Source organism: Protopterus annectens, chromosome 3.part0, assembly GCF_019279795.1.
Source record: "Protopterus annectens isolate FY-2018-M chromosome 3.part0, PAN1.0, whole genome shotgun sequence".
Classification (NCBI taxonomy): domain Eukaryota; kingdom Metazoa; phylum Chordata; order Ceratodontiformes; family Protopteridae; genus Protopterus; species Protopterus annectens.
In genome coordinates this window covers 248,985,692-249,011,666 of record NC_056731.1, presented here as the reverse complement: position 1 = coordinate 249,011,666, position 25,975 = coordinate 248,985,692, and the positions used below count along the sequence as shown (strand labels likewise).

General features: G+C 43.2%; 1 protein-coding gene across 1 annotated transcript in view; it reads right to left on the bottom strand.

Annotated features, from left to right (window-relative positions):
* ULK4 (unc-51 like kinase 4) overlaps positions 1-25,975 on the bottom strand; it is a 4,087,308-nt gene that overhangs the window by 2,424,916 nt on the left and 1,636,417 nt on the right. Inside the window, exon 21 of the mRNA XM_044064733.1 lies at positions 25,405-25,587. Coding sequence (XP_043920668.1) covers positions 25,405-25,587 — 183 coding nt within the window. The remainder of the gene's footprint in view (positions 1-25,404; positions 25,588-25,975) is intronic.

Genomic DNA, 25,975 nt, shown 5'->3' with positions numbered 1-25,975 from the left:
GTTGTATATTAGACCATTAGAGTTCTCTCCCTCTGTCTCTGGGGGGACCTCCTACACATGGGTACTGGAAAGCACCCTAAGACTTTTTGAACCACATTTTCTGAACACCTTGCTGATTCCTGAAAAAGGTTTTTTAAGGGGTCATAAAATGCACGCCCATGGCAGACAGGGTCTTTCTATCCTTCTCACACCTGGATAGAGTGTCCTTTACTTTGGGGCCAAATAAGGAAATTCCGTCAAAGGGGGCACTGATGAAAGAAGACTTGAAGGGCTCCGCAAACTTGCAAAGGCGCATCCAGGCATTTCTCCTTATGGAAATGCCTGAACCCACTGTCCATGAGGTTCCCTCTGCTATGTTTGAGATCAGACTCATTGCAAAAGTGGATGAGACGTGTACACATTTTCCAAATATGTCCATCACCTGTAACTCCCTGTTGGGGGATGGGCAACTGAACTTTCTTTGGCTAGTTCCTTCTTAGTTGCCGCCACAATGACCATGGCAACAACTGTAACCCCTTTACTCCAGAACTGCCTCTCTGTGGTGCGATGATCCTGTCTGGTCTCCAAGGAATTTTTTTTTTTGTTGCCTGGATCCTTCCACGCCCACCATGAAATCAAGTCAATGAGCTCAACAGCAGAGTCACACAGGAGGTAGAGGGTCTAGTACCAAAAGCCTCCAGGAGAACAGATTCCTCAGATGCATGGTTACTGGTCATCCAACCACCTCTTGGATTAAGGATTTCTAGAACATCTCCAAAGAAGACACCTTCAGAAGGTGACCATGGGGATCCTTCATACTCATTGAAATCTGGGTCTTTGGTGATAGATACCTCTGGGGAGTCAACGAGCTTTCTCTTGCACATTCTCTTCTTAGGGACCTCCTCTGTGGATGTTCCCAGGAGGTATCAAAAGATGAAATTACAATTCCCTGGGAGGGAACCTGGGGTAATGGTACTGGCTGCCCTTGTAGGAGGAGAAGATAAGGTTCTGAGCACCGAGACATAATGGTAGAATATTTAGGATCTGAGGGGGGTGACTCCATCCAATCTGTCAGAGCAGAAAACACCCTCTTTGCAGCTCTGATTGCAGAGCAACTCAGGGGAGGAAGTATGACAGATCTGTAGTCACCCCCCTGCCCTGATGGCAAAAACTCTGAAGTGGAAGCTGGAGCAGAGATGTCCAGTGCCAAGGCGCCAAGGTGTAAGAAAGGCTCAGAAAGCTTCAGAGTCAAATGTAACACATCAAATCCAACAGGCAGACTACTGCTACAGGAGCTCCCTGGATCTGATGGGACCGGAGCTCTCAGGGAGACCCTCTGAACTGAGGATGGGGGTCATCACTGGATCCGAGTCAGATGGAAATGGGCAGCTCGGATCTGAAAGCTCTGAAAACGACAAAGGGGTCAGAGGAGGAACCTATAAAGAAGGGTTGCAGATGCTTGAAGGTCCTGACCCAGAGGGGTAGAAGCCGAAGGGATACCAATCTGATCTTGCACCAGAAGAATCTTCTTCACCACATCTTCTTCTGTTAGGCTTTTAGAAGATCAAGTAGAATAGATGGACAGAGATTTTCGATGCTCCAAGAAGGGTGAAGGTATCCTGTCTGGGACAGGATCCAAGGAAGAGGAGTACCTTGTTCTGAGTAATATGTCTAATTTTGCTAGACTCAGATACGGCAAAGTCAGATCCGAGGGCTTAGACTTCCTGGGATCAGACTCAGATGTCATCGGATCCAATATGGTCTGGATAACAGACTTGGATGTTGTCAGATCCGAAGGTTCAGTTGGATCCTGTAATTTAGACTTTTTTGGATCTGGGATTGAGACTGGATCGTAGTAGAATCTCCTCCTACAAGACTCTGAAGCTGATGAAGAAGAAGATAGCTTCAATGAGGAGAATTTTGTTTGTTTAGACTTAGAAGTAGAACCCTCCAAAATAGCTTTTCCAAAGGAGAAAGGGAGAAGATCCTTCAGAATAAGTTTATTCTTACACTCCACTAAAGCACTGGGATTGAATCCATGACATATGCAGCACATCTCTTGTAGGTGAAGAGGGACCAAACAATAAAAGCACAGAGTGTGGGCATCATGCCTTTACGTGCATTTATGCCCACACTTTACAGATTTTTTTTTAAGTCAGCTGACTTATCTACCATCTTAAGAAAGGAAGGCAAGTTGCTGAAACTGACAGGAAAGTCAGAAAGGATTTTTTTTTTTTTGTCGAAGTACAAGAAAAAGGGAAAAAAATACTACCAACAATGCAATGGTATCAAGAATTACTTTTGCAGAGGAAAGGAAATTCTAGTAAAAATATGACAGGAAATACAAGATTTCAGCACTTATCTCAAACAAAGCTCGTGAGAGTTGGATGACCACGTCTTTTTGCTTGAAGTGGCAAATGAGATGTGAGGTAACTGGGGTCGGTACACTGTGGGTAAGGGAGTTTTTCGTTGCTATGAGCTTTAGCATTGGCCAAGTTGGATTTGAACCCATCAGTTGAGGACAGAATGAAAACTGACAACATCAGATCAGATTTTACACAACGTTTCCACAAGCATTCACTGTGGTAAAATCCCCTCAGTCCATACAAAATAAGTTTTATAACTCAAATAACATTAATATCACAGAAAATAATAGTTTTCCCCAGAAAAATAAAATGCCTTTTATAGGGAGCTTTGCGCAAGCTCACTGGCATCTGGAATAAGTGGAAGGTGACCTAATACTTTGAAAAGCTCCCCAGTTGTTTATATTCTTGACAGAATACAACACACACAGCTTACACTAATGCAACACTGATCTAATACACTGAACATCAGCAGTTAGCTCAGATGCTGTTGCTCTTCAACATATGGTGACGTGGGATTAGGCAATGTACAACATTCATATATTGGTCTATGCAGCCTACTAACTCTAGAATATCTGAAGTATATACAGAGCCACAAAATATTAAGGAAGAGTCAATGAAACAAAACCTCATCTCCGCAAGGTAATTACAAATTACCTCCAAGACATGGGGGACGTTGTCTTTCCAGTAGACTTGTAGAAGCAACACGTTGAAAGTTTAGCATAATTTGGACATAATACAATAGGAGGTGATTTGGACATAATACAAAAGGAGGTGATCAGACTTGTACTAATAAAGCATTCTTATGCTGTTTTCCTAATAGTGCACTTTAAAGTGATGCTATATAAGGTTCAATTTTTTTTGCAAAAAGATGGAAAACCTAGAGGTTACATTTCATAACTTAAATCAAGTTAGGTACAAATGTTTGTGTTGCAAATGAAAAGCACGGAGATAAAATTTGATTAATTTGCAATTCATCACAAAATTAAGTGAAGTAAGTTCAGAAAAAATTAATTACTTTTGCTGAAAAATTACAAGATTTGAGATAAGTGCAATTAAAATCACAAAATACACCTCTGAGACACCCTATAATACAGCCTGCTCTGAGAACCAGTGCACATCAAACCAAGGGGCTACTAGCAAGATCATAAGTATAGAAATAAAATGAGAGAGCAATGTGTGATGCCAAGCATTAGGTGAACAAACATAAGTTACAGTAAATAAGTCAGTCATAAGAGCATTTCTTGGTTTCTCAAATAGTTTTATTACGAACTTGGGCAGATGAGTGCTGTTGATAAAATTACAATCAGAATCTCAGTCTTTATATACATTTTTTGATGATTTTCATTTTGTCAGTGAACATGCATGAATAGTTCAAACTTAGGCAGAAATCAAATGATAGGTTCAAATTTAAAATCCAATGCTGTAATAAGACAGGTTTTTAGGCCAGTGACTAGCAGACATTGGGGGGGGGCAGAGTTTGGTCAACTAGAACCCACTGAATTACTCACAGATAACTTGCTACAAGTATGGAGAAAAAGAAGTTATGTACCTACCATAACGTTCCATGTTAGTTGTCTTCTTCTCGCCTTCTTTCTTGTTGGTTGGGTTCGGACGACTCAGCCATCTTCAATAGCTCGAGAGCTATTTACTGGCTCAAGGTTACCCTATATCCCATGATGCCTGGCGCTAGTTAACCGGATCTCGTTTGAAAAAGCTATTCCAGATATAACTAAGGAAGAAGTCTGCCCTAGAAGCCCCCTGGGGCCCAACTGTGAAACTATCTAAGCAGAAAAGGATGACCAGAGAAGGTTCAGCCAATGAAATCTGAAAAAGGAAGCTCCTCTCGATCCACTAGGATAGGGGGATGGAGGGTGGGACGCAAGAAAGAAGGCGAGAAGAAGACAACTAACATGGAACGTTATGGTAAGTACATAACTTCTTTATGTTAAGTTGTCTATCTCGCCTTTATTCTTACTGGTTGGGACAGCGTCCTTAGCACCTACTATCATGGGTGGCTCATTGGAACAGACTCTTCAGAACAGTGGAACCAAAAGCAGCTCTGTTTCTGGAAATCATGTCCAGTTTATAATGAGAAATGAAGGTATGTGGGTTAGCCCACGTGGCAGCTGCACAGATAGATTCCATGGGCAACCTAGATTGAAAAGCCACCGACGTGGCCAATGCCCTAGTAGAGTGTCCTTTTGGTTTGAAAGATAGTTCTTTGTTTCTCAGCTGGTAAATGAAAGAAATAGTGTGAGACAACCACCTAGATAATGTTACCTTTGAGACTGGAAGGCCCTGTCTGCCCTCAGCATAGGAAAAGAAGAGTTGGTCGGACTTCTTGATGTCCTTTGTCCTATGCAAATAAAAACGCAGTTGTCTGTGGACATCTAACTGGTGCAATTTATATTGTGCCTTATTGGTGTGATTAGGAAAAAACACAGGAAGGTCTATGGACTGATTTAAATCATCTTGTGAACAAACCTTAGGGAGGAAGGAAGGATTGGTCCTTAGAACAACCCTATCATTATGAAATACTAAGTATGGAGGATGAATACATAGAGCCTGAAGCTCCGAAACACGTCTGGCAGAAGTAATGGCTACCAGAAAAAGAGTCTTCCAGGATAAAAACTTCATGGAGCAAGATGCTGCAGGTTCAAAAGGTGGCAAGATTAGGGAAGCTAGCACTAAATTTAGATCCCACGGAGGTGGGGGATCCCTGATTGGAGGCCTAAGCAGGGTGGTTCCTTTGAGGAAGGCTTTACACAGCTTATGAGACATAATGTTGTTAGAAGACAACCCAATATGAAAATTCGAAATGGCAGCTAACTGAACTCTGATTGTAGCGGAAGCGGAACCAGAATGAAAGAGTTCAGCTAAAAATTCCAAAATCTCGTGGACATGGGGCTGAAAAGGGATCTATGTTCTTAGCCTCTACCCAGCAAGAAAAACGTTTCCACTTGCTAGCATAGGTTTTTCCAGTTGTGGATTTGTGCAATGAGATAATTTCCCGCACAGAGGAGGAAACATTAGGAAGCCTGGCTAAGATTGGAAGTGGAGCAACCAAGCTGTGAGCTGGAGTGTTTGAAGGGATCGATGCAGTCTGCCCGATTGATGAATCAGTAGATCTGGAATAGGATCCAGAATCCAAGGCTGCTCGAGAAGGTAATGATGCAGGAATGGGAACCATATCTGTCGAGGCCAGTAAGGGGCAATGAGGATCATTCTACAACCCAACGCAGTTGCTCTCTGTATGAATTTTGGTATTACAGGAAATGGAGGGAAAGCGTAGAGAAGTCCCTGAGGCCAATCGTGGACTAGAGCGTCTCTGGGGGAGTGGCCGGGAAGTGGAAGAAGGGAGAAGAAATTGCTGCACTTGCTGTTGAAAGGTGTGGCGAACAGGTCGCAGCAAGGCTGCCCCCATTTGCAAAAGCTTTGTTCCGCAATTACCTGATTCAGAGACCACTCGTGAGGCATGAGAATTGCTCTGCTGAGCCTGTCTGCGATGACGTTGGAACTCCCAGGGAGGTGCGTTGCGATCAGAAAACGTTGGGAAGAGATCGCCCACTGCCAGTGTCTGAGTGCTTCTCGACATAGATGGTAGGACCTGGCTCCGCCCTGTTTGTTGATGTACCACACCAATGACATATTGTCGTTTGAATTGCAATGGCCCCGGGTGGGAGACGGTCCTGAAGGGCTTGCAATGCTAAAAGCACAGCTCTCATCTCCAAGACATTTACATACAAATGGCACTCGTGAGGCTGCCAGGTGCCTTGGACTGTCCTGATAATGCCCCCCCCCCCTACCAGGGAGGCGTCCGTGGTCGCAGTGGCGACTGGAGGGATAGCCCGAATGGTCTGCCCTGGGACACTAATGGGGAGACCATCCACCAAGCGAAGTGTTTCTTGCATGCTTCTGTGATCATAATCTTGTGAGACATGGGAAGCTGTTGGAAGGACCACTGTGTGAATAGTAGCCACTGGAGGATTCTCATGTGAAAGCGGGCCAAGGGAACAAGAAGAATTGCTGATACCATGGAACCCAGTGTTCGGAGGACGAACCTGACCTGAATCGTTCTGCATGTTAATAACATCTGTACTTGTTAGCGAATTAGTGATACCCTGTCTGGTGGAAGGTTTGCAAACATGTTCTTGGTATTTAGATTTGCGTCTATATAAGTGATATGCTGACAGGGTAACAATGCAGATTTTTCAAAATTTACTGTGATACCTAGCCTGAAACAAGTTTTGATAGTGTAGTCCCTGGCTTGCAGGAGGTGATGCCTGGTGGAAGCAGTAAGGAGCCAGTCATCTAGATATGGAAACACCTGGAATCCCTGATGTCTCAGGTGAGCCGTAACCACTGCCATGCATTTGGTGAACACCCTGGGGGCTGTGGTGAGACCAAAGGGCAGAGCTCTGAAATGATAGTGACTGGCCCCCAGCCAGAAGCGAAGGAATCTTCTGGAGTGCCTGTGCATTTTGATATGGTAGTATGCATCCTGAAGATCTATAGAGCACATCCAATTGCCCTGACCCAGAAAAGGTAGAATGGACTGTAGCGTGACCATCCGATACTTTGTTCTTTGTACAGATCTGTTTAATCTGCTGAGATCCAGAATGGGTCTCCAGTCCCCTGTCTTTTTTGGTACCAAAAAGAACCTTGAGTAAGTTCCGGATCCAAGCTGGTCTGCTGGGACTTCTTGGATGACTCTTTTGTTTATCAGCTTTGAAATCTCTATGGCTGCTTGTTCCCTTAGATTGGGTGGAACATCTGGAAGGGACTTGTTTGACAGTAACGGGGGCTGAGCAAAGGGAATTCTGTAACCTCCGGATATGATCGACTGTACCCACTTGTCTTGAGTTAGGTCTTGCCAGGCTTTAGGGTACAGTGCGAGCCTTCCCCCGACTGCCTCCAGAGGCGGGCAGCCGGGCAACCCTTCAGGGATGCTGAAAGGGCTTCTCAGAGAAGGATTCTCTGCTGCCCTGGTTCTGCGGACCCCCTCTGCCTCGAGGGCGGCGTCTGTTATTGTTTCCTCCTCTGCCCCTGGAGGGGAACTCACAACGTGCATCAGGCAAGGCTCCCTGGGATTTCCAGAACCACATCTTTCCACTCTTCTGACCCTTGGGGTATGGTCTAGAAGGAGTGGAAAAATGGACTCCCACAGCAGAAAGAGTCTTGCCTTCTTGTTCACACCTGGTTAGGGTGTCCTTCACCTGTGATCCGAAGAGAGCGGAACCATCAAAGGGGGTATTGGTGAAAGACGCTTTGAAGGGCTCCGCAAAATTACATAGCTGCATCCATGCATGCCTCCTAAGGGCAATGCCTGTGCCTGTGGCTCTACTCGCACCATCGGCTGCATAAGAAATGAGCCTCATGGCGGAGTTAACAACTGAATTCAGAGTCGCCAGCTGGGAGGCAACCTTAGCTTGAGCCCCCTCAGCTGATGGATCTTGGAGGGTATCTCCAAGCTCTTTAAGGAGATCCCTCTGAAGGTGGGTGAAATGGCACAAATAATTCAGAGACCTCATGGAGAAGGTCGCTGAAGCAAACATTCGCTTCCCATATCTGTCCATAGTCCTTGACTCCTTGCTAGGGGGATGGACAGATGAGGAAGTTTCTGCCAACTCCTCCTTTGTGGCTGCTGCTACCACCATGGCATCAACAGGTACACCCTTAGTCAAAAATGTTTGTCCTGAGGTGCAGTTATAAATTTAGCAGGTCTCCTGGAGGTTGGTTCCACTGTGTCTGGAGCTGACCACGCCTTCTGAGCCACCACGGACATAAGTGGGTCGAAAGGCGGAGACACCCAGGAGATGGAAGGTCGGGAACTAAACGTGTCCAGGAATACTGACTCATCCTCGGAAGGGGCTAGGGTATTCCAGTTCCCCCTCTGCCTAAGCATTTCCAAAATGTCTGAAAAGTTGACATCTTCAGAGGGGGATCTTGGGGACCCTTCCGAATCCTCTAAGTCAGTATCTGATGTGACAGACTCAGGGGAGTCAACGTGCTTCCTCCTGCACTTCCTCTTATGAGATGGCTCCTCTGAGTGATCAGGGGAGGCCTTGGAAGAGGAAGAAACACCTAAGGGGGTGCTCTGGAGTGCTGGTTCCCCACGCCTGAGGTCTGGAGGAGGGGCAGAGGCAGACGCAGGCACCATAGGGGGAGGAGCCGATGGGGTTGACCGTGGGACTGATGGAGGCCAGTACACTCCTCATGACCAGGAAGGCACCCCCGCCCGGATGCAGAGAAGACTCCGGCTCCGAAGAAATCAGAATTCCTCTCCGCACTGAGGGGGATGGCTCTGAGGCCAATGTAGGAGATGAGCTTACCTGCGCCAAAGCTCCGAGGGGGAGAACGGGGTCAGACAGGGGTCCGATGCCACATGCCCCCTCAGAGCTGACGAGGGAGTCTCGGTGCCCAGATCCCTCCAAGGACGGTGCCATGGAAGGGATCGGAGCTGATGACGGAACGAAGGAGAAGGCATCGGAGCCGACGGTTCCACGAGTCGAACCCCAACGAACTCCGGCTCCGAGCTCAAGAGAGGAGTCGGAGGAGGAATCTCTGCAGAAGTGGATGGACCCGACACCTGATGAGGGGGGCTGGACAACATTTTCGCTAGGGCCTGCGATTTCAGCAGCCTACTGACCACTCTCTCCAAGTCCTGATCTGAAAGCCTAGAGGACCAAGAGGAGTGAGAGGACCTATGACTGCGTTCCGACTGGAGCAGAGGTGATTGTGGAGCCGAGCGTATCGACTCCAAGGAGGGAGACCTTGATCTCTTTAGACTCCCAGACATCTCCGAAGTACATGTTGGAGCCGATTGGGAGGGAGGCACATTGGCTCCAGCCGGAGCCGAGGTGGATGGTGGTGTTTCACCCAGCGACAGCTCAGAACTGGAAGCCGAAGACTTAGGTGACTTGGAGGATTTCACAGGCTGAGCCTTGGCCGGTGAATTCTGGGGCTTGAGCAAACCCCTGAGTATTAACTTATTTTTGCACTCCTGCAGGACTCTTGGGCTGAAAGCATGACAAACCGAACAAGAGTCCTGCAGGTGCACCGCGCCCAGACAATAGACAAAAGAAGTGTGACCATCTGTCAGAGACATCTTCTGACAGCACGAGTCACACTTCTTGAATCCGGACACTTTAGAGTCCTTGGACATGTTTAAACACACACACACACCAAGGTAAAACACTCACACACACCACAAGAAAAAAAACAAGTTAACAGGTATAACTACACTATACAGCTAACACACACTAAATAAGTCTACTACTACTAAAAAACATTTTTTTTTTGTTTGTTTTTTTTAAACTAGAGAAAGACAAAAAGAGGGTTAGCCTCTAATTTAAATGACTACCACAAAGGGGAGGGAGGGAGGGGGAGGGGTGGGGAAAACTCTAGTGAAAATAGAAAATTACAAAAAAGTATATGAGCCTGAGCCAGTAAGACAACCTCGCAGTTTGAAGCGGCACATGAGATCTGAGTAACTAGCGCCAGGCATCATGGGATACAGGGTAGCCTCGAGCCAGTAAACAGCTCTCAAGCTATTGAAGATGGCCGAGTCGGAGCCGAGGATCAGCTCCGAACCCAACCAGCAAGAATGAAGGCGAGACAGACAACATCAATAATTCTAGCTGGCACTGAATGCTACTCTTTCTATGCTGCTAGATAAATAACAGTTTTGTTATGACATATGGGATGTCTTAACACTGGTCATATGGTGACAGCATTTCCGACTGTTTAATTTGGCCGACCTTTGTGTAAGATTGCTATAATACCAGGGGCTGGGGAATAAGCTTGTTTCCCAGTATTGTGTGAGCAAAGAGTTAGTATATTTAATTGGTAGGGAGGATACAGTCCACCACATGGAGGTGCAGAGGGCTGCCACCACTACAAAAATATTGTTTTTAATTCGCATGCAATTTCTCAGAATATATGCACCATTCTGTCAATTTTTTAAACACATTTTTTGTTGATGTTTTTCATGTCATTTTAATGAAGTTTCAGTTAACTTCAGTAAAGTCAAAGTAAATTTTATTGTCATTCGGAATTACATAAGTGCAAAAACTGAACGAAATTCCATATCTCTGGACTCAAATGTGCAGATGTCACATAGACCTAATATGGCAAGACACTGATACATATACAGCTACTTACTATATACTATAATCCTATTATTGCACATAAATTAAACTCACCTTAACATTATTACACAGTGATCTTTTGCTTGACAGAGTATTGCACAGTAATGAGGTAAGATACTGCATTACATTGAGTATTGCTCAGAATGAGACATTCATGAGCATTGGACTGAGTTATACACTAGCATTAGATATTGTACTATAATCAGACATTTCTCTGGCCCCTGATGACCAGTGAATTGGCTCGACTTACTGAGTATTCCTCTTTTATTGGATTGAGACAGGCAGTCAAGTTATTGCACAATTTGAGATGGTCTTCCACATTGAACTAATGGCCCAGATGGTCGTCATGGAGCATGATTGTTGCAAGAGTTCAAGAGTCTGATGGTCTGTGGAAATAAGCTGTTTCTGAATCTCGTAGTTCTGTAACTTATGGTGCTGAAGCACTTGCCAGATGAAAGGTACTCAAACAGTCTGTGAGCAGGGTGAGTGCTGTCCTTAATTATTCCTTTGGCCCTGCCTAGACATCTGGAAAACTGCAGGTCCTGGATAGCTGATAGGTTGGTCTTGATGATCCTCTCCCGCTGCCTTCACAACTCCTTGTGCTCAGAGATTGAGCAGCTTATGAACCATACTGTGAGGGTGTTTGTCAGGATGCTTTGTATTGTACCCTAATAAAAGGTGGTGAGAACTGTTGAGGGTATGTTTCCTCTCCTCAACCTTTTCAAAAAGTGTAGCTTCTGATGTAAATTCCAGACAATGACGTTTTTACTGTTAGACCAGGACAAGTGCTCATCAATATACATCCTCAGAAACTTTGCGTTTCTCACACTCTCCACCCTTTCTCTGTTGACTGTAACAAGAGAATGTTCCTTGTGGTTTTTCCTGTAGTCCACAATTATTTCCTTTGTCTTGTTCAGGTTTAGTGCTAAGTTGTTACTGTCATACCAGGTAATCAGTTGTTCCACCTCAACCATGTTCGCTGCCACATCATTATTGCTGATGAAGCCCACCACTGTTGTATCATCAGCAAATGTGATGATGTGGTTAGTGTTGTACCTCTCTGTGCAGTCAACTGTTAGCAGAGTGAACAGCAAATGACTCAGTGCACAGCCTTGAGGAACTCCAGTATTCAGAGTGATGCATACCACAGAGTTATTTCCTACACACACTTTCTGAGGTGTGTCCATGAGAAAGTCCGGAATCCAATTACAAGGTGGTGTGTTGATGGCTAGTTGAAGCAGCTTCCCTACCTGTATAGGGATGACTGTATTTAAAAGCTGAGCTGAAGTCAGTGAATAGTAACCTCATATAGCTGTTTTTACTTTCTAGATGTTCCAGCGATAAGTGAAGTGCCAGTGCTATGGCATCTACAGTAGAGCGGTTTGCTGGTAAGCAGACTGCAGTGGGTCAAGATATGCAGGTAGCTTAGATGTTATTGTGTCTTTGACCAGCCTCTCAAAGCTTTTATTCACAAAGGAGGTTAGGGCTACATGGCAGTAGTCATTAAAGCATAATGGTGGTGACTTCTTTGGTAATGGTACTATTGTCATTTTTTTGAAGCACTTGGGAACCATTTCCTGACTCAGAGAAATATTAAAGATATCCATGAGGATATCTGTTAATTGAATTACACAGTTTCTGTGTACTCGCCCAAGGATGTTGTCAGGCCCAGGTGCTTTCCTTGGTTAACCCTGTGCAATGTCCTCTGGACATCAACTGGATTAAGGATAAGCACCACTTTGTTTTGACCAGTGGGCATTTTTGTCTCTGTTGCTTTCTTTCCTCCTTCAAATCTGATAAAGTTGACATGAGGCATGTTAAGGAATTCCTTATTGTCTTCACAGTGTGAAGATAAGGGCCTGCAGTCTGTTATTTGCTGGATACCCTGCCACAGCAACCTGGACTCTTTCTGGTCAGAGAAGTAGCTCTGTATCTTCCTACCATAGTAAATCACAGTACAGCCACATATTATTTTGGGTGCAGTTTTGTTTGTTCAAATGCTGCTAATGACTACCTGTGAATCGTGTTTTGTTTCACCATTTCATAGAAAATTGGGCATGTAGGCATACAGTTAGTGTGAGTATGTATAACAGTGGAGTTTATGGAGTTTTCCCTTTTTGTCATTGTTGTGTGACCTTAAAGTTGGTGTATAAGTAGCAAGGGGTTCGGGGACACAGCCCCAACACACGGGGTACAGATGAGCTTCACCCCTATAAAAAAAAAAAGGTTTCTCTGTTTTACTGCACATTTGACTGAATATGAAGTCAATGGATTTTTGAACGAAATCTAAGTCTCAGCAATATTGCAGTTCTATCATTGAGAATATACTATGACATATACATATCTATATTCAACTATATATCTATATTTAGCTATGTATGTGGGTGTATATATATATATATATATATATATATATATATATATATATATATACACACACACACACACACATACATAATGTACGTGTGTGTGTGTGTGTGTGTGTGTGTGTGTGTGTGTGAGACATCTGATTAATATCCCACCGGACTGCCAACAATAAATGTGATGTGCCCCACTTAAAGCCCAGGTCAGTAGCTAAGGAGCCTCAATTCTCACTACTGACTCCAGTGTGGAAGTGTCGAGGGAAACATCAGAGCACAAGGCACACAAGTAAAATTCCACAATTTCCCTTAAAAGCACAAAAGGAACATGCTCTGCTTTCCTGGGACTGGACTATATATCTCTGTCCAGCCCAAATGTAATCCCTTATCATATACTTCAGAGCAATGTGTTCCAGTTTAAGACCTCTGATTCACTCACACTCAAAATAAATTCATATCTCACACACTCAAACACTTATGGGAAGCCTGACACAGATTTCCAGCTGTATCCCCTCCCCAATAAAAATGGTAAACGCTGCCACCAGAGTCAAACAGGTCTACACACCTTTAAAAGGGTGAGCAATTATGAAATAATTACAATATCAAAATAAATGAGAGCTATGACCAGAAGAAGCCAGGCATTCAAGGTGACATGGAGAGTATCAAACAGGTATAATCACTCTCTAAACTCTAAAGAATACACTGATTGTCTAGCCACAATATAAAGTAATGAAAAACATTTAATAATAAGTAAAATGATTACAAGAATAACTTTCAATAAACACCAGAATTCAGTCACTAGAAATATAAATTTAAACTGTAGGATAGAAGTCCATCATCTTAGAAAAATTTTATCTAAATACCTAAGCTTTCCTAATCTAACTAGAAAATACTGTCCCTGACCTAACCTAAAACATAACAGTAAGGCAAAGGCAGGCTTACAGTTTTTAGTGAGTCCTTTTTCCTAGGTATTCACTGCATAGCACTGTAACTGACTGCAACTCTTAAATAACTGCTCTTCAACTGACTTCAGCAGTTTCTTTTATAGCACAAGTTAAATGTCTTGTTTTAAAAACAGTCAGCTGCTTGAAAAAGTTATTTTTCCTTTCAATCAGCTGTTCAAAAATAATCACAAAACAACAAGGAATATTCCATTGACATCACCTACTGTTCAGCTGATTCTCCACAGACAGTTTGTACTTTAGAATCTCCTTCACAAACATGTGCAATTATAAATGCATCAAATCACCGACATATTCTTTAAATATTTTGTATAAACAGGGAGATGCTCAACATTTTAAAATCTTATTTAAATTTTCACAATCAGACATGCTGGCATACAATACAAGTTAATCTGAGAATATATAAAAATATCCTGCCAGACATGCTAACACAGATGACAGTATTTTCATTTTCTTCACAATATATATACGTGTGTGTGTGTGTGTATACATACATATACACACACACACACACACACACACACACACACACACACACACATATATATACATTTAGATGCGGGTTAGTATTGAAAGATCTTATAATTAATCAATCATTAACACATAACTGGCACATCACTGATACTTAAGACAGAGTATATATATTGCAGGCACAGATTACTTGCAAGAAAAGACATTTTCTTCTTGGACTTCATCTAGCCAAATATAACCTTTACTCACAGCATTTAGTATGTCCTTACTAAAACCACTGTTATTTGACTCTCTCGGTCCATTAAAACAAGTAGATGATAATACAGTACATAAAAAAAATTTCCAGGGTCATTCCTAAAAGATAAAATCTTTCTCTTAGGCCTCAAGAAAGCTATTCATAATTATCAGGCTGAAAATCCATTTTTGCCCACTTCATTTAGCATTATAAAGAATGTTTTTAAAACTAATATACAATCACATGGACAGATACAATCATCCATAAAGAAAAATATTATCTAATGAGAAGAATGATACTAGATAAATAATTTGAACAAGATTTTAAATTGTTGAATATAAACTATGAATGGTACAGTGATTTATGGAAGCATTTAAGAATGAAAAGGGAGAAATTACACTTGTGCAACAGATTTCAATATATTTCTAACATGCAAGTCAATTTTACGTTTGTGAATAAAATGGGGAACTGCTGGCTATTCAGTGCAGAAAGACTCATTTTTATACTTCAGTGTGTATATGTGATGACAAATGCGGTTAATAAAATTATGCACTTAGAAAAAACTTAAACAAGTAGGTTATAACTATTTTCTGCAGTTTTAAATTCCCAGTAGTATACAGAATTGGATATTATTAACAGATGGTTAAATCAAAGCACAATTTGCACTAGCTGAAGTAAAGAAGGCAATTTTGGACATGAAGAGAAATAAACACATGGAAATAAAAAAAAACTGTAACTAAATTTTACCAGATCTCTACAAATGAAGTCATTCCAGACCTATTAAAAATACCGATCTGTACTGCCATTTCTAGTTGGATGATTTCACAATCAATTACTTAAGAAAAGATTACCTAACAATCATATAACTGCCACATTTGATTACATTTTTATAAGTGGCAATATAGGTTCTGCCTAGCAAGAAGAACAGAGGATGCAAACAGCTGTCTACAATTGGCACTGCTATTTAGCAAAGGAAATAATCTATTTTGTACAACCTAACACTTTGAAATTTAATGTCATCGAGATGCTTGACTTGGGAGGTAAATAATGTTTTACAAGTAATGTGTTATGTTTTTTTCATCCTGGTTGTTAATGCAATTCAAAAATTATAATGCCTAACCTATTCTACTGCTGGAATCACTGGAAAATGCACAGCTCTTTTAAGACTTAATACTAATTAAGCAATGAAGATACCACTGTCGTCATTACTGTTTGTTATTGTTATGAACCCCATGCTATATTATTCAGAACATGACTTGACAAGTATAAATATATAAGGATGTCCAATGTACATAATATTTTATACAGGTGACTTAGTTGTGATAACTCCACTTTTTTGATGATATAATAAAACTTAAAAGATTTTTTTTGAAGTTTGCAGAACATAATCAAGTATAAGGTCAATTACACTAAGTCAGAGAGATTTGCGATACATAATGCTGGTAAAGCTGAGGATGTGCGAGATCCTTGTAATTAAAAGTTCATATTACTGGGAATTTATTAAGCTACTCAATATGTAGAATAAGTCTGAGTGACATATGATGCATACCTAACAGTGATTCATACATGAATAACCATGTATGTAGTCAATTTTTGCCTACCTGAAGCAGTTGCAACTGTTCTTATCTCTGCTTTGAAAGATGACGACTCCTCCATCTAGGGCTTGGATAAGTCTAGAGAATTTTCTTCAACTTCTTCTGTAAAGAAGGTATGCATCATATCCTGCAGTGGGTTAATGCAATAAATAGAGACCATTTTGGTTTTCATATGCCAGATGAGAAGAATTCTGTGTGGGTACAGTCTTTCTTTAATTTAGTAATTCTTTAAAACTGCCCATTGTTTGTGTACTATATTTAGGAGTACGTTTGTAAAAGGCTGAGCTCTTCACCTTGCTTCCTATCATACCTCTCAACCGCTTACACAAGAAATCTGGACAAAGCCTAAAATAATGAGTGGCCAAAGGTCCAGAAATAGGGATAGATTTTAAAAAATAGAAGTTATGTCCTTACCATAACGTTCCATGTGGAGTGTTCATCTCGCCTTTGTTCTTACACATGGGTTCGGAGCCGATCATCGGCTCCGTGCCGGCCTCTTGCAAGCTCTGCATCGAGAAGAAGCTCGAGACAATCTAATACCCACAATCCCCCTCTGCCTTTACCTCAGATCTAGTTTGCAAGCAAACCAATCTACAGAGAGAGCACATTCATGCTTACATCACATATGCACAGAAACAATCTATACATAACTATATATATATATATATATATATATAAGCCAAATAGACATATATAAAATATATATGCCAACTATGTACACAACATTGCAACAGCAGCAGAATGCTCCTGGCCAGGCATCAAAGAACGTTCTTCCTAAGGGTGGGAGGGTGGGACTGTAAGAACAAAGGCGAGATGAACACTCCACATGGAACGTTATGGTAAGGACATAACTTCTATATGTGATAGTGTTCAATCTCGCCGTTTGTTCTTACACATGGGTAGCGCCCTAGCTCCTTGTTCCTGAGGAACTCACGGAGGACGTTCTTGAGCACAGTGGAACCAAAGGTTGCCCTGTCCCTAGAAACCTTGTCTACCTTATAATGAGAAATGAATGTATGTGGCTTAGACCAAGTAGCAGCCGCACAAATAGCGTCCAGTGGTAGGCGGGCTGCATGAGCCAAAGATGTAGACACTGACCTTGTGGAATGTCCTTTGGGTTTGTGCAAAAGGGTTTGATTTGAAGAATCGTAGACATAGATTATACAATCCGTTAACCATTTGGAAAGAGTTCTTTTGGTAACTGCAAGTCCTTTCCTGCTATCAGCAAAGGCCACAAAGAGTTGATCAGTTTTTCTGTGATCTTTTGTTCTATCCAAGTAAAATCTTAGCTGTCTGTGAACATCTAATTTGTGTAACATATACTCCATTTTGTTGGAGTGGTTTTTGAAGAAAGTGGGTAATTCAATGGACTGATTAATATTGTTAATAGAACACACTTTAGGGAGGAAGGATGAATTGGTTCGCAGAGAAACTCTGTCCGAGTGAAAAATCAAATAAGGGTGCTTGATGGAGAGAGCCTGAAGTTCAGATACTCGCCTAGCAGAAGTAATGGCTACCAAAAAGAGAGTCTTCCAGGACAAAAATTTTAATGGGCAAGAAGAGGCAGGTTCAAAGGGGGGCAACATTAATTTATATAACAACAAGTTTAGACTCCAAGGTGACGTAGGAGATCTGACCGGTGGTCTAATATGAAAAACCCCTTTTAAAAAGGCTTTACAAAGTCTGTGAGCCATAACAGGAGCTCCACATTCTTCCAAATGGAAATTTGAAATGGCAGCCAATTGAACTCTTAGTGTAGCAGGAGAAGCACCCTGATGGAATAAGTCCGTTAAAAACTCTAATATCTTATTCAAAGGAGCTATAAAAGGATCCACATGGTGTGTATTCGCCCAGAATACAAATCGCTTCCATTTGCTAGCATATGTTTTGGTAGTGGAAGCTTTATGGGAAGCCACCAATATATTCTGGACTGCTGGTGACAAAAGATCAGACCTGGCTAAGTTGGGAATTGGAGCAGCCAAGCTGCTAGATGGAGGGACAGGAGCGCGGGATGGGGAACCCCTGACGAGTGAGTCAATAGGTCTGGCTCTGGGTCCAGAATCCAGGGTCCCCGAATGCAGTGTATCTTCAGGAAGGGAAACCAAATTTGACGAGGCCAGAATGGGGCAATGAGGATTATTGTCCTGTGTAGGTTCCTGGCTTTCTGGAGAAACTTTGATATCAGAGGAAATGGAGGAAATGCGTACAGGAGTCCCGGGGGCCAATCGTGAACCAGTGCGTCCCTGGGGACTTCCCCTGGAGGGGGTAATAGGGCAAAGTAGCTCCTGCATTTGGCGTTCATTGGAGACGCAAACAGATCGCAGGAAGGCTGGCCCCACTTGCGAAAAATCCTTTTCGCTACTGATTGTTTTAGGGACCACTCGTGCGATAACAGAATTGCTCTGCTGAGCCTGTCGGCTATGATGTTGGATGACCCCGGGATGTGCGTTGCTATTAGAAAGCGACCCGTGGACTCCGCCCACTGCCAGATTCTCATGGCCTCTCTGCATAGCTGATAGGATTTGGTTCCCCCTTGCTTGTTTATGTACCAGACTACAGACATGTTGTCCGTCTGAACTGCAATAGTTCCCAGAGGAAGAAGGGGAGCAAAGTGTTGCAACGCTAGAAACACTGCCCTCAACTCTAGAACATTGATGTGCAGATTGTACTCCAAATTGGTCCATTCGCCTTGGACTGTCTGTCCCTGAAAGATGCCCCCCCACCCTATCAGGGAAGCATCCGTGGTCACCGTAACTGTTGGCATGGGTAGCACAAACGGTCTCCCCTTGGAAAGGTTGCACGTTTGAAGCCACCAGTTTAGATCTGTTTTGCATGTCTTTGTTATAAGAATCTCGTGTGTTAGAGGTAGTTGTTGAAACGACCATTGTGCAAACAGTAGCCATTGTAGGACTCTCATGTGCAGCCTTCCCAAGGGAACTGCAATAAGGGAGGCTGACATGAGGCCCAACACCTTCAGTACTAGTTTCGCAGGAGATTTCCTTGACAAGAGTAGAAGACGTATATGAGTTTGAAGTGATAATATCCTTTCTGAGGGAAGCCTCAGAATCAACTGACGTGTGTTTAATTCTGCTCCTATGAACAAGATATTTTGTGATGGCTGAAGTAAGGATTTTCCGAAGTTTACGGAAATCCCTAGGTGAACACACAGTTGAAGAGCAAAGTCTCTGGCCTGTAATAGTTGACGCTGGGTGGTGGCAGAAAGGAGCCAGTCGTCCAGATACGGAAACACCTGGAATCCTTGGCGTCTCAAGTGAGACGCTACCACTGCCATGCATTTGGTGAAGACCCTGGGGGCTGAGGTCAGACCAAAGGGCAGGGCTCGAAATTGAAAGTGACTGGGCCCAGCCGGAAGCGCAGATGATCTCTGGATGCCCTGGCCATTTTGATGTGGTAGTATGCATCTTCTAGATCTATTGAGCACATCCAGTCGTCCTTCTGTAAGAATGGAAGGATCGATTGAAGCGTGACCATTCTGAACTTTTCCTTCCTGACGAAGGTATTGAGGTAGCTCAGGTCCAGAATAGGCCTCCAGTCCCCTGTTTTCTTTGGAACTAAAAAGAACCTTGAGTAAGTCCCGAATCCTTGCAGGTCCGCTGGGACTGGTTGGATGACTCTTTTTCTTAGCAGCTTTGAAATTTCTATGGCTGCTGGCTCTCGCAGATGGGGCGGTACATCTGGGAGTCTTTTCTTTGGAATGGGATGAGATAGAAAGGGGATGTTGTAACCTCTGGTAACCACGCTTTTTACCCACTTGTCTGTAGTTAAATTTTGCCAGGCCTGAGGGTATAAAGCTAAGCGACCCGACTGCCTCCAGAGCAGGACAGTCGGGCCTCCTCTCAGGAGTGCTGGAAAGGTTTACCAGGAGTGTCTCCCTGTCACCTTGATGTTGCGGACCCCCTCTGCCGCCAGGGCGGCGTCTTCCACCTCTACCCCCTCCTCTGCCTCTAGAGGGGGCGTCTCCCTGTGTACCTGGGAAAGATCCTTGGGGTTTTCGAAACCACATTTTTCCACCACGTTGCCCTTTGGGGTACGGTCTGGTTGGGGTGGAAAAACGGACTCCGACAGCAGACAGAGTCTTTCCTTCCTGTTCACACCGGGTAAGGGTCTCCTTTACTTTGGGGCCAAAGAGAGTGGTACCGTCAAATGGGGCGTTAGTAAAGGAAGACTTGAAGGCTTCCGCAAAGGAGCATAAGCGCATCCAGGTCTGCGAAGAGCAATCGCTGAAGCTGCTGCCCTACTCGAACCTTCGGCTGCGTAGGAAATCAGCCTCATGGACGAGTTAACAATCGATGTAAGGGTATTAAGTTGCGCTGTCACTTTCTCTGAGACGGCTGCATCTGTAGTACCCTGGAGGGTATCTCCCAACTCTTTGACTAGATCCCTCTGTAACCGTGTAAAATGGGTCAAATAGTTCAGGGATCGCATGGAAAAGGCCGCTGAACTAAAAATGCGCTTCCCGTATCTATCCATCGTCCTAGAATCTTTATTAGGAGGATGGACAGACGAAGAAGACTCCGACATCTCCTTTTCCGTGGCTGCTGCCACCACCATAGCGTCAACTGGAACTCCTTTTGTTAGGTAGGACTTGTCCTGAGGTGCCGTGATGTATTTATTAGGTTTCCTTGGAACTTGGAGAATCCAAGTGTCTCCTCTTACACAATCTTTTCCTAGGGACTTCTTCGTGGGGAGCATCCGAAGAAGCCTCGGAGGAAGAGGGGGCACCCTCCAGGGGTGGCTGAGACACTGGTGCCCGACGCTTGGATGTGGCCGTGGGTGCAGATGAAGATACCGGCCCTTTATGGGGAGGAGAGGTTGCTTCCACTGATGTGGTTGTCTGGGTAGACAACACCTTCCTCATCAGGTCGAACGCTCCCGGGTCCCGCATCGAAGAGTCCCCCGGTTCCGAGGAAATGGGAAGAATCCCCGACACGGGCACCGAAGGCATCGACCCCGAGGACGGAGCCGAATCGATCCGCGCCGAGGCCCCGAGGGGGAGAGTCGGAACCGAAACGTCGGTTCGACTCTCGGCCCCAGAACCAAGGACAGACCGTCGGCTCCGAGACTCCGGTACCGGGTCCGACGGAGTCGAGGTGAGAGGAACAGACTGAGAAAAGGACGGTTCTGGACCCGAGGGCTCCACAATCAGTAGATCAGCCTCTTCCGGCTCCAAAGACTGAATCGGTCTCGGAGGAGGAATGGATGGAGATACAGGGAGGCCTTCAAGTTTCGACACCAACTGGGTGGAAACCGAAATAAGTTTGGAGAGGGCCGAATGCTCCAATAACTTCTGCACCACGCGATCCACATCGATATCCGAAAGTTTGGAGGAAGAACGGGTCGAAGGAACCGAAGACGGAGCCGACCTCAATAAGGTCGAAGGAGGGAGCTCCATCACCGGTTCCAAGACTCGAGGCTCAGGAACCGATACCAGTTGAACACTCGGCCCCGAAGTCTGTGGAACCGGTGATCTAACCTTTGATGAAGAGCTCGGAGCCGATGACTTGGGCTCCGACGTCTTCGATTCCTTAGAGGACTTCGATGCCTGGTCAGAAGCATCCAGAGCCTCCTGAAAAGAAGGTTTCAACAGACCTCTGTCCATTAGTTTCCTGCGTCTATCTGTCATGACCCTCCCACTAAAAGAGTGACAGATGGAACAGTCCTCTTGCAAGTGGAGAGGGCCAAGGCAGTAGACGCAGGAACTATGGTTGTCAGTCACTGACATTTTCTGGCCACACTGACAACGCTTGAAACCTGACTTCACCTTATCAGACATTATAGAAAAGAGAGACAAGTCCAGTAATGCAGTCAAATCCGTTAAAGTTTGTCAAATCCGATAAAAATTGTCAAATCCGGTATAAAAGAACTTTTCTTTCCTCAAATATTAAATTTATGAAGGGATGTAGGCCCCGAAAATTATCTAACCGATAAAACTAGTTAACGGTACCAAAAAATCAACCAGACCACAACACAATCATACAGTATAATACTGAAACATCAAATAGAAATAGAAAATCTAATAAAATATAACAAACAAGTTATATCTTAGCTTTAGACGCTCGAGCTAGCTCCCAGCGATGCGAATGCAGCAGCGGCAAACTAGATCTGAGGTAAAGGCAGAGGGGGATTGTGGGTATTAGATTGTCTCGAGCTTCTTCTCGATGCAGAGCTTGCAAGAGGCCGGCACGGAGCCGAGGATCGGCTCCGAACCCATGTGTAAGAACAAACGGCGAGATTGAACACTATCACATCTGCTCTTATAAATTTAAGAAGTTGTTAGAATAACAGGATTTGTGTTGCCATGCATTTTCCCAATGGATATGAGGTCAGAAACTTTAGTTTTTTCAAGGGATATGAAGTGAGAAACTTTAGTCACTTTAGTCCTCAGCGATGTGCCAAAAAAACACAAATGAAGAACAGGCCAAAAATATGAGGCAAAAATTTGGAGAGTTGACACGTTTGCTTCCAATACAATGGCAGTTATACATGATGGGATATAGAAGTAGTCATTTATGTTGGCAATGTTTGAAGGTAGAAAAAAAAAAAAACAAAACAAGGAAGCTGGCAAGGAAAAAATGCTGGTAATCTAGTAACAAAAGCCACAGCATAAAAATACTTCCAGGAAGCTAAAAATCACGAGTTGATCCTTACATATACATTTTTATTTGAAATACATGACTTTGAAATAATAATGATCAGCTCGTGTTTTATTTTTCAACTTCCTGGAAGTATTGTTATACTGTCGCTTTCGTTACTGGAGTACCAGCATTTTTTCCTCAGCAGTCTCCTTGTTTTGGCTTGGTTTTTCTTGTTTCTTGAATTCTGCCATCCTCATGTTTTCATTTGGTTATTAGTGTTCGAAAGCATGCATACATTTTTTCACTGTTGGTGGTCATGTCCTTTGCTATACAGTTGGTGGATGCAAACAGTGATGATATTTCAACAGTGCTGGAACATTGCTATCCAGTGTTTACTTTTCAGATTGTTTTTAGATCAAAATGGTAAATATGATATCTTATAGCAGGAATATATCCTACCCAGCCCAGTGGCACAGAAGGATAAAGCCCTGACTATGACCAAGGATTCATGAGTTCGGTTAGCAGCTTGAGCTCCTGACAGAGCTGGCAGGGAGGAATGGGAGTTTCTATCCTGGGAGGGAGGGTGCATGCACATGTCCCTGTACTGGAGCACTGGCACAGGTCACAGAGAAATGGAAGTCGGGCTGTGAAGCAGGCCAGACAGCATAAACAATAACCCTTATGGATGGAGGAGTTGCATGCCATAGTTTCCTCATGCCTACTCAGTTGTAGCACGATGCTAGGCAAGTGCAGGGGGGACTACATGGCCATACAAAATCCCAAACCCCAATGATGATAGCAGCACTCCTGATGCTCTGCCCATGCCTCTGCTGATTGAGAAAATGTTTAAGTTATGCTCTCAGATGGAAGGATAGCTGGGATTATTGGGCAGGGAGGAAGATAAGATGGTTGGGGGGGGGTGTGGACAAAAAGAAAGAAATATATCCTTCTGGCTTCTATGTAACCGCTAGAATGATTACATAGCACAAATGTTTCCCTTACAAGAGTGAAGGAATCTTTATAAAAAAAAAAGTTAGATTGCATTTGATACAGAATATAACATTGCTTAATTATTGGTTTGATCAGTGTATCAAGTGATTTTTCATTTTATACTTATTTTTAACTCGACATGTAAAAATCAACTACCAATCATTAGTGGACCGGAGTTCCACTGTGGCAACCCCTAACCGGGAAAAGCCGAAAGAAGCAACAACTTATTTTTCTTCATTATTTTCTTCCTTGGTCTACATTGCCCGTTCGATTCTCAGTTGAAGCGTCTTGTGTGTGGAGACATGCGTGAATGGGTGTTCCTTCATTGAAGGTTGTGCATTAGGCCCGGTAAGCCAGCATGTAAAAATCTACTGCCAATTATTAGCGGACCGGAGTTCCGCTGTGGCGACCTCTAACCGGGAAAAGCCGAAAGACACAAACAATTTTCTTCCTTGGTCTTAAGCTGTTACTCTTCTATTAACTCTTCTTTTATCATTTGTTTTTCTGCATTTATGACAATTTTATACTTATCTGCAAATTACCTATACTGGATTTATGTATTTAAAATACTAGTGAAACAGACCCCAGCTAGACAGACACTTGCAAAACAAAGAAGCATTTATAGAAAAGCATCTGGAAACCCCTCATTTAGCATAACATCATGGGAGATATGCATATTTCCCTTGAAAATTTAAGAGTTTCAGCACACTGCCTCTTGCATCCACAATGACACACAGGTGTTTTATGCAGATATGCCAAAAAGGCATACTGCACTTACTACAGGCACAATGTGGTATAGTACAAGTAGAAAATAGAGCTATGCTCTTAAACACTCAATTTACAGAAAGTCTGATGAGCACTTACTGAGCTGAACATATAAGTTGTAGGGTAGTGGATTCCATAACCCACGGTGCTATTAATGCCACATAGTGAGATATTCATCTATGTATGCAAGGTGACAAAACCTTTATTTTACTTATTTTTATTTTATACACTTGTTAATCTGGTAAGCCCATTGGACAAAAGGGTCACTTTTTTCATGGATGACCTGGGAGCACTGTCTGGTTAATTGAGATACTCAGAGTCACAAATTAGGCTAACAGAGGTGGAAAGAATCAAACCCTCCACTGGGGGCAACAGGAACCAACTTGTGAATATCTCAGTCTTACAGTGACAAATATTTGCCTAATGTCTCTGGAAAAAAAACTATTCTGTGAGTTAGTGCAAGTTGTGCTCATCTGTCCTACAGCTAACATCTGCTATGAAACAGACCATATCCTTGCTTGAGACAAAGCTAGCCTTACTTCAATGAACTCAGCTATCATTACCATCTATCCGGTCCTGTTTATAAACTTTTCACCAGTCATGCAGTTAAGTACAGTACTTGTGTCAGAGGTTGGTTAGTTTTCTCTGCATTGTAGTGTCAGGTCCATTCCTTTTTAAGCAGTTGATTGTGAATGACGCCAAATATCACAGTTACCCAAAGCGCCAGTGTCACTACCAATTAATATACCCAATATAATAAGAAGCATGGCATACCCTCACTCCTCACTACTATCCACATCAACCATCCTCCCTGCCAATACTTTATGATTTTCTGGTTCGGGATAAATGGTTACCAGCATGGCTAATCAGTAGCCCTCCACTAAGCAACAATACAAATGCAGCATTAAGTGGATAGAATAAAATGCATTACACACCTTGTCTTGAACCAGTCGTTGAACATGAGCTCCAGAAGACAGCATAGCTGTAAACATTGTTAGCATGTACTGTTGGACACGATTAATGCCAGTTACCATGGCACTTACAACTGCTGTCAATCCCACCTTGTCAATAACACTCTGAAATGCACTAGGTGAATGGCGAGTGATCCTGCATAATGCCTGCCAAAAAAAAAAGTGTAAGCTATTTACCACACAAAAAATACAGAAAGGAAACAGATAACTACTCTACTTTATGTAGGAAAGAAGTAACAATCAAAACTAAAACACTTCTACTGCCACATAGAAAATAATGGCATACAATAAGGTTTTATGTTACTACTACTATAAATAAATTACAAAGGGACACCGAGGTGGTTTTGTATTATACAGTGAGTAACAATGTAACTGGCACAAACAGCAAACTATTAAATGCAAGCTTAATAAAATAAAAGTGAAAAGAATGAAACCTTATATTTGAAAACAAATTCATAACTTGGATATGCTGTGGTGCATTTCCTTCTGAAGTTCTCTGTATCCTCTTTTCATGACCTCAACTGCTGACACACAA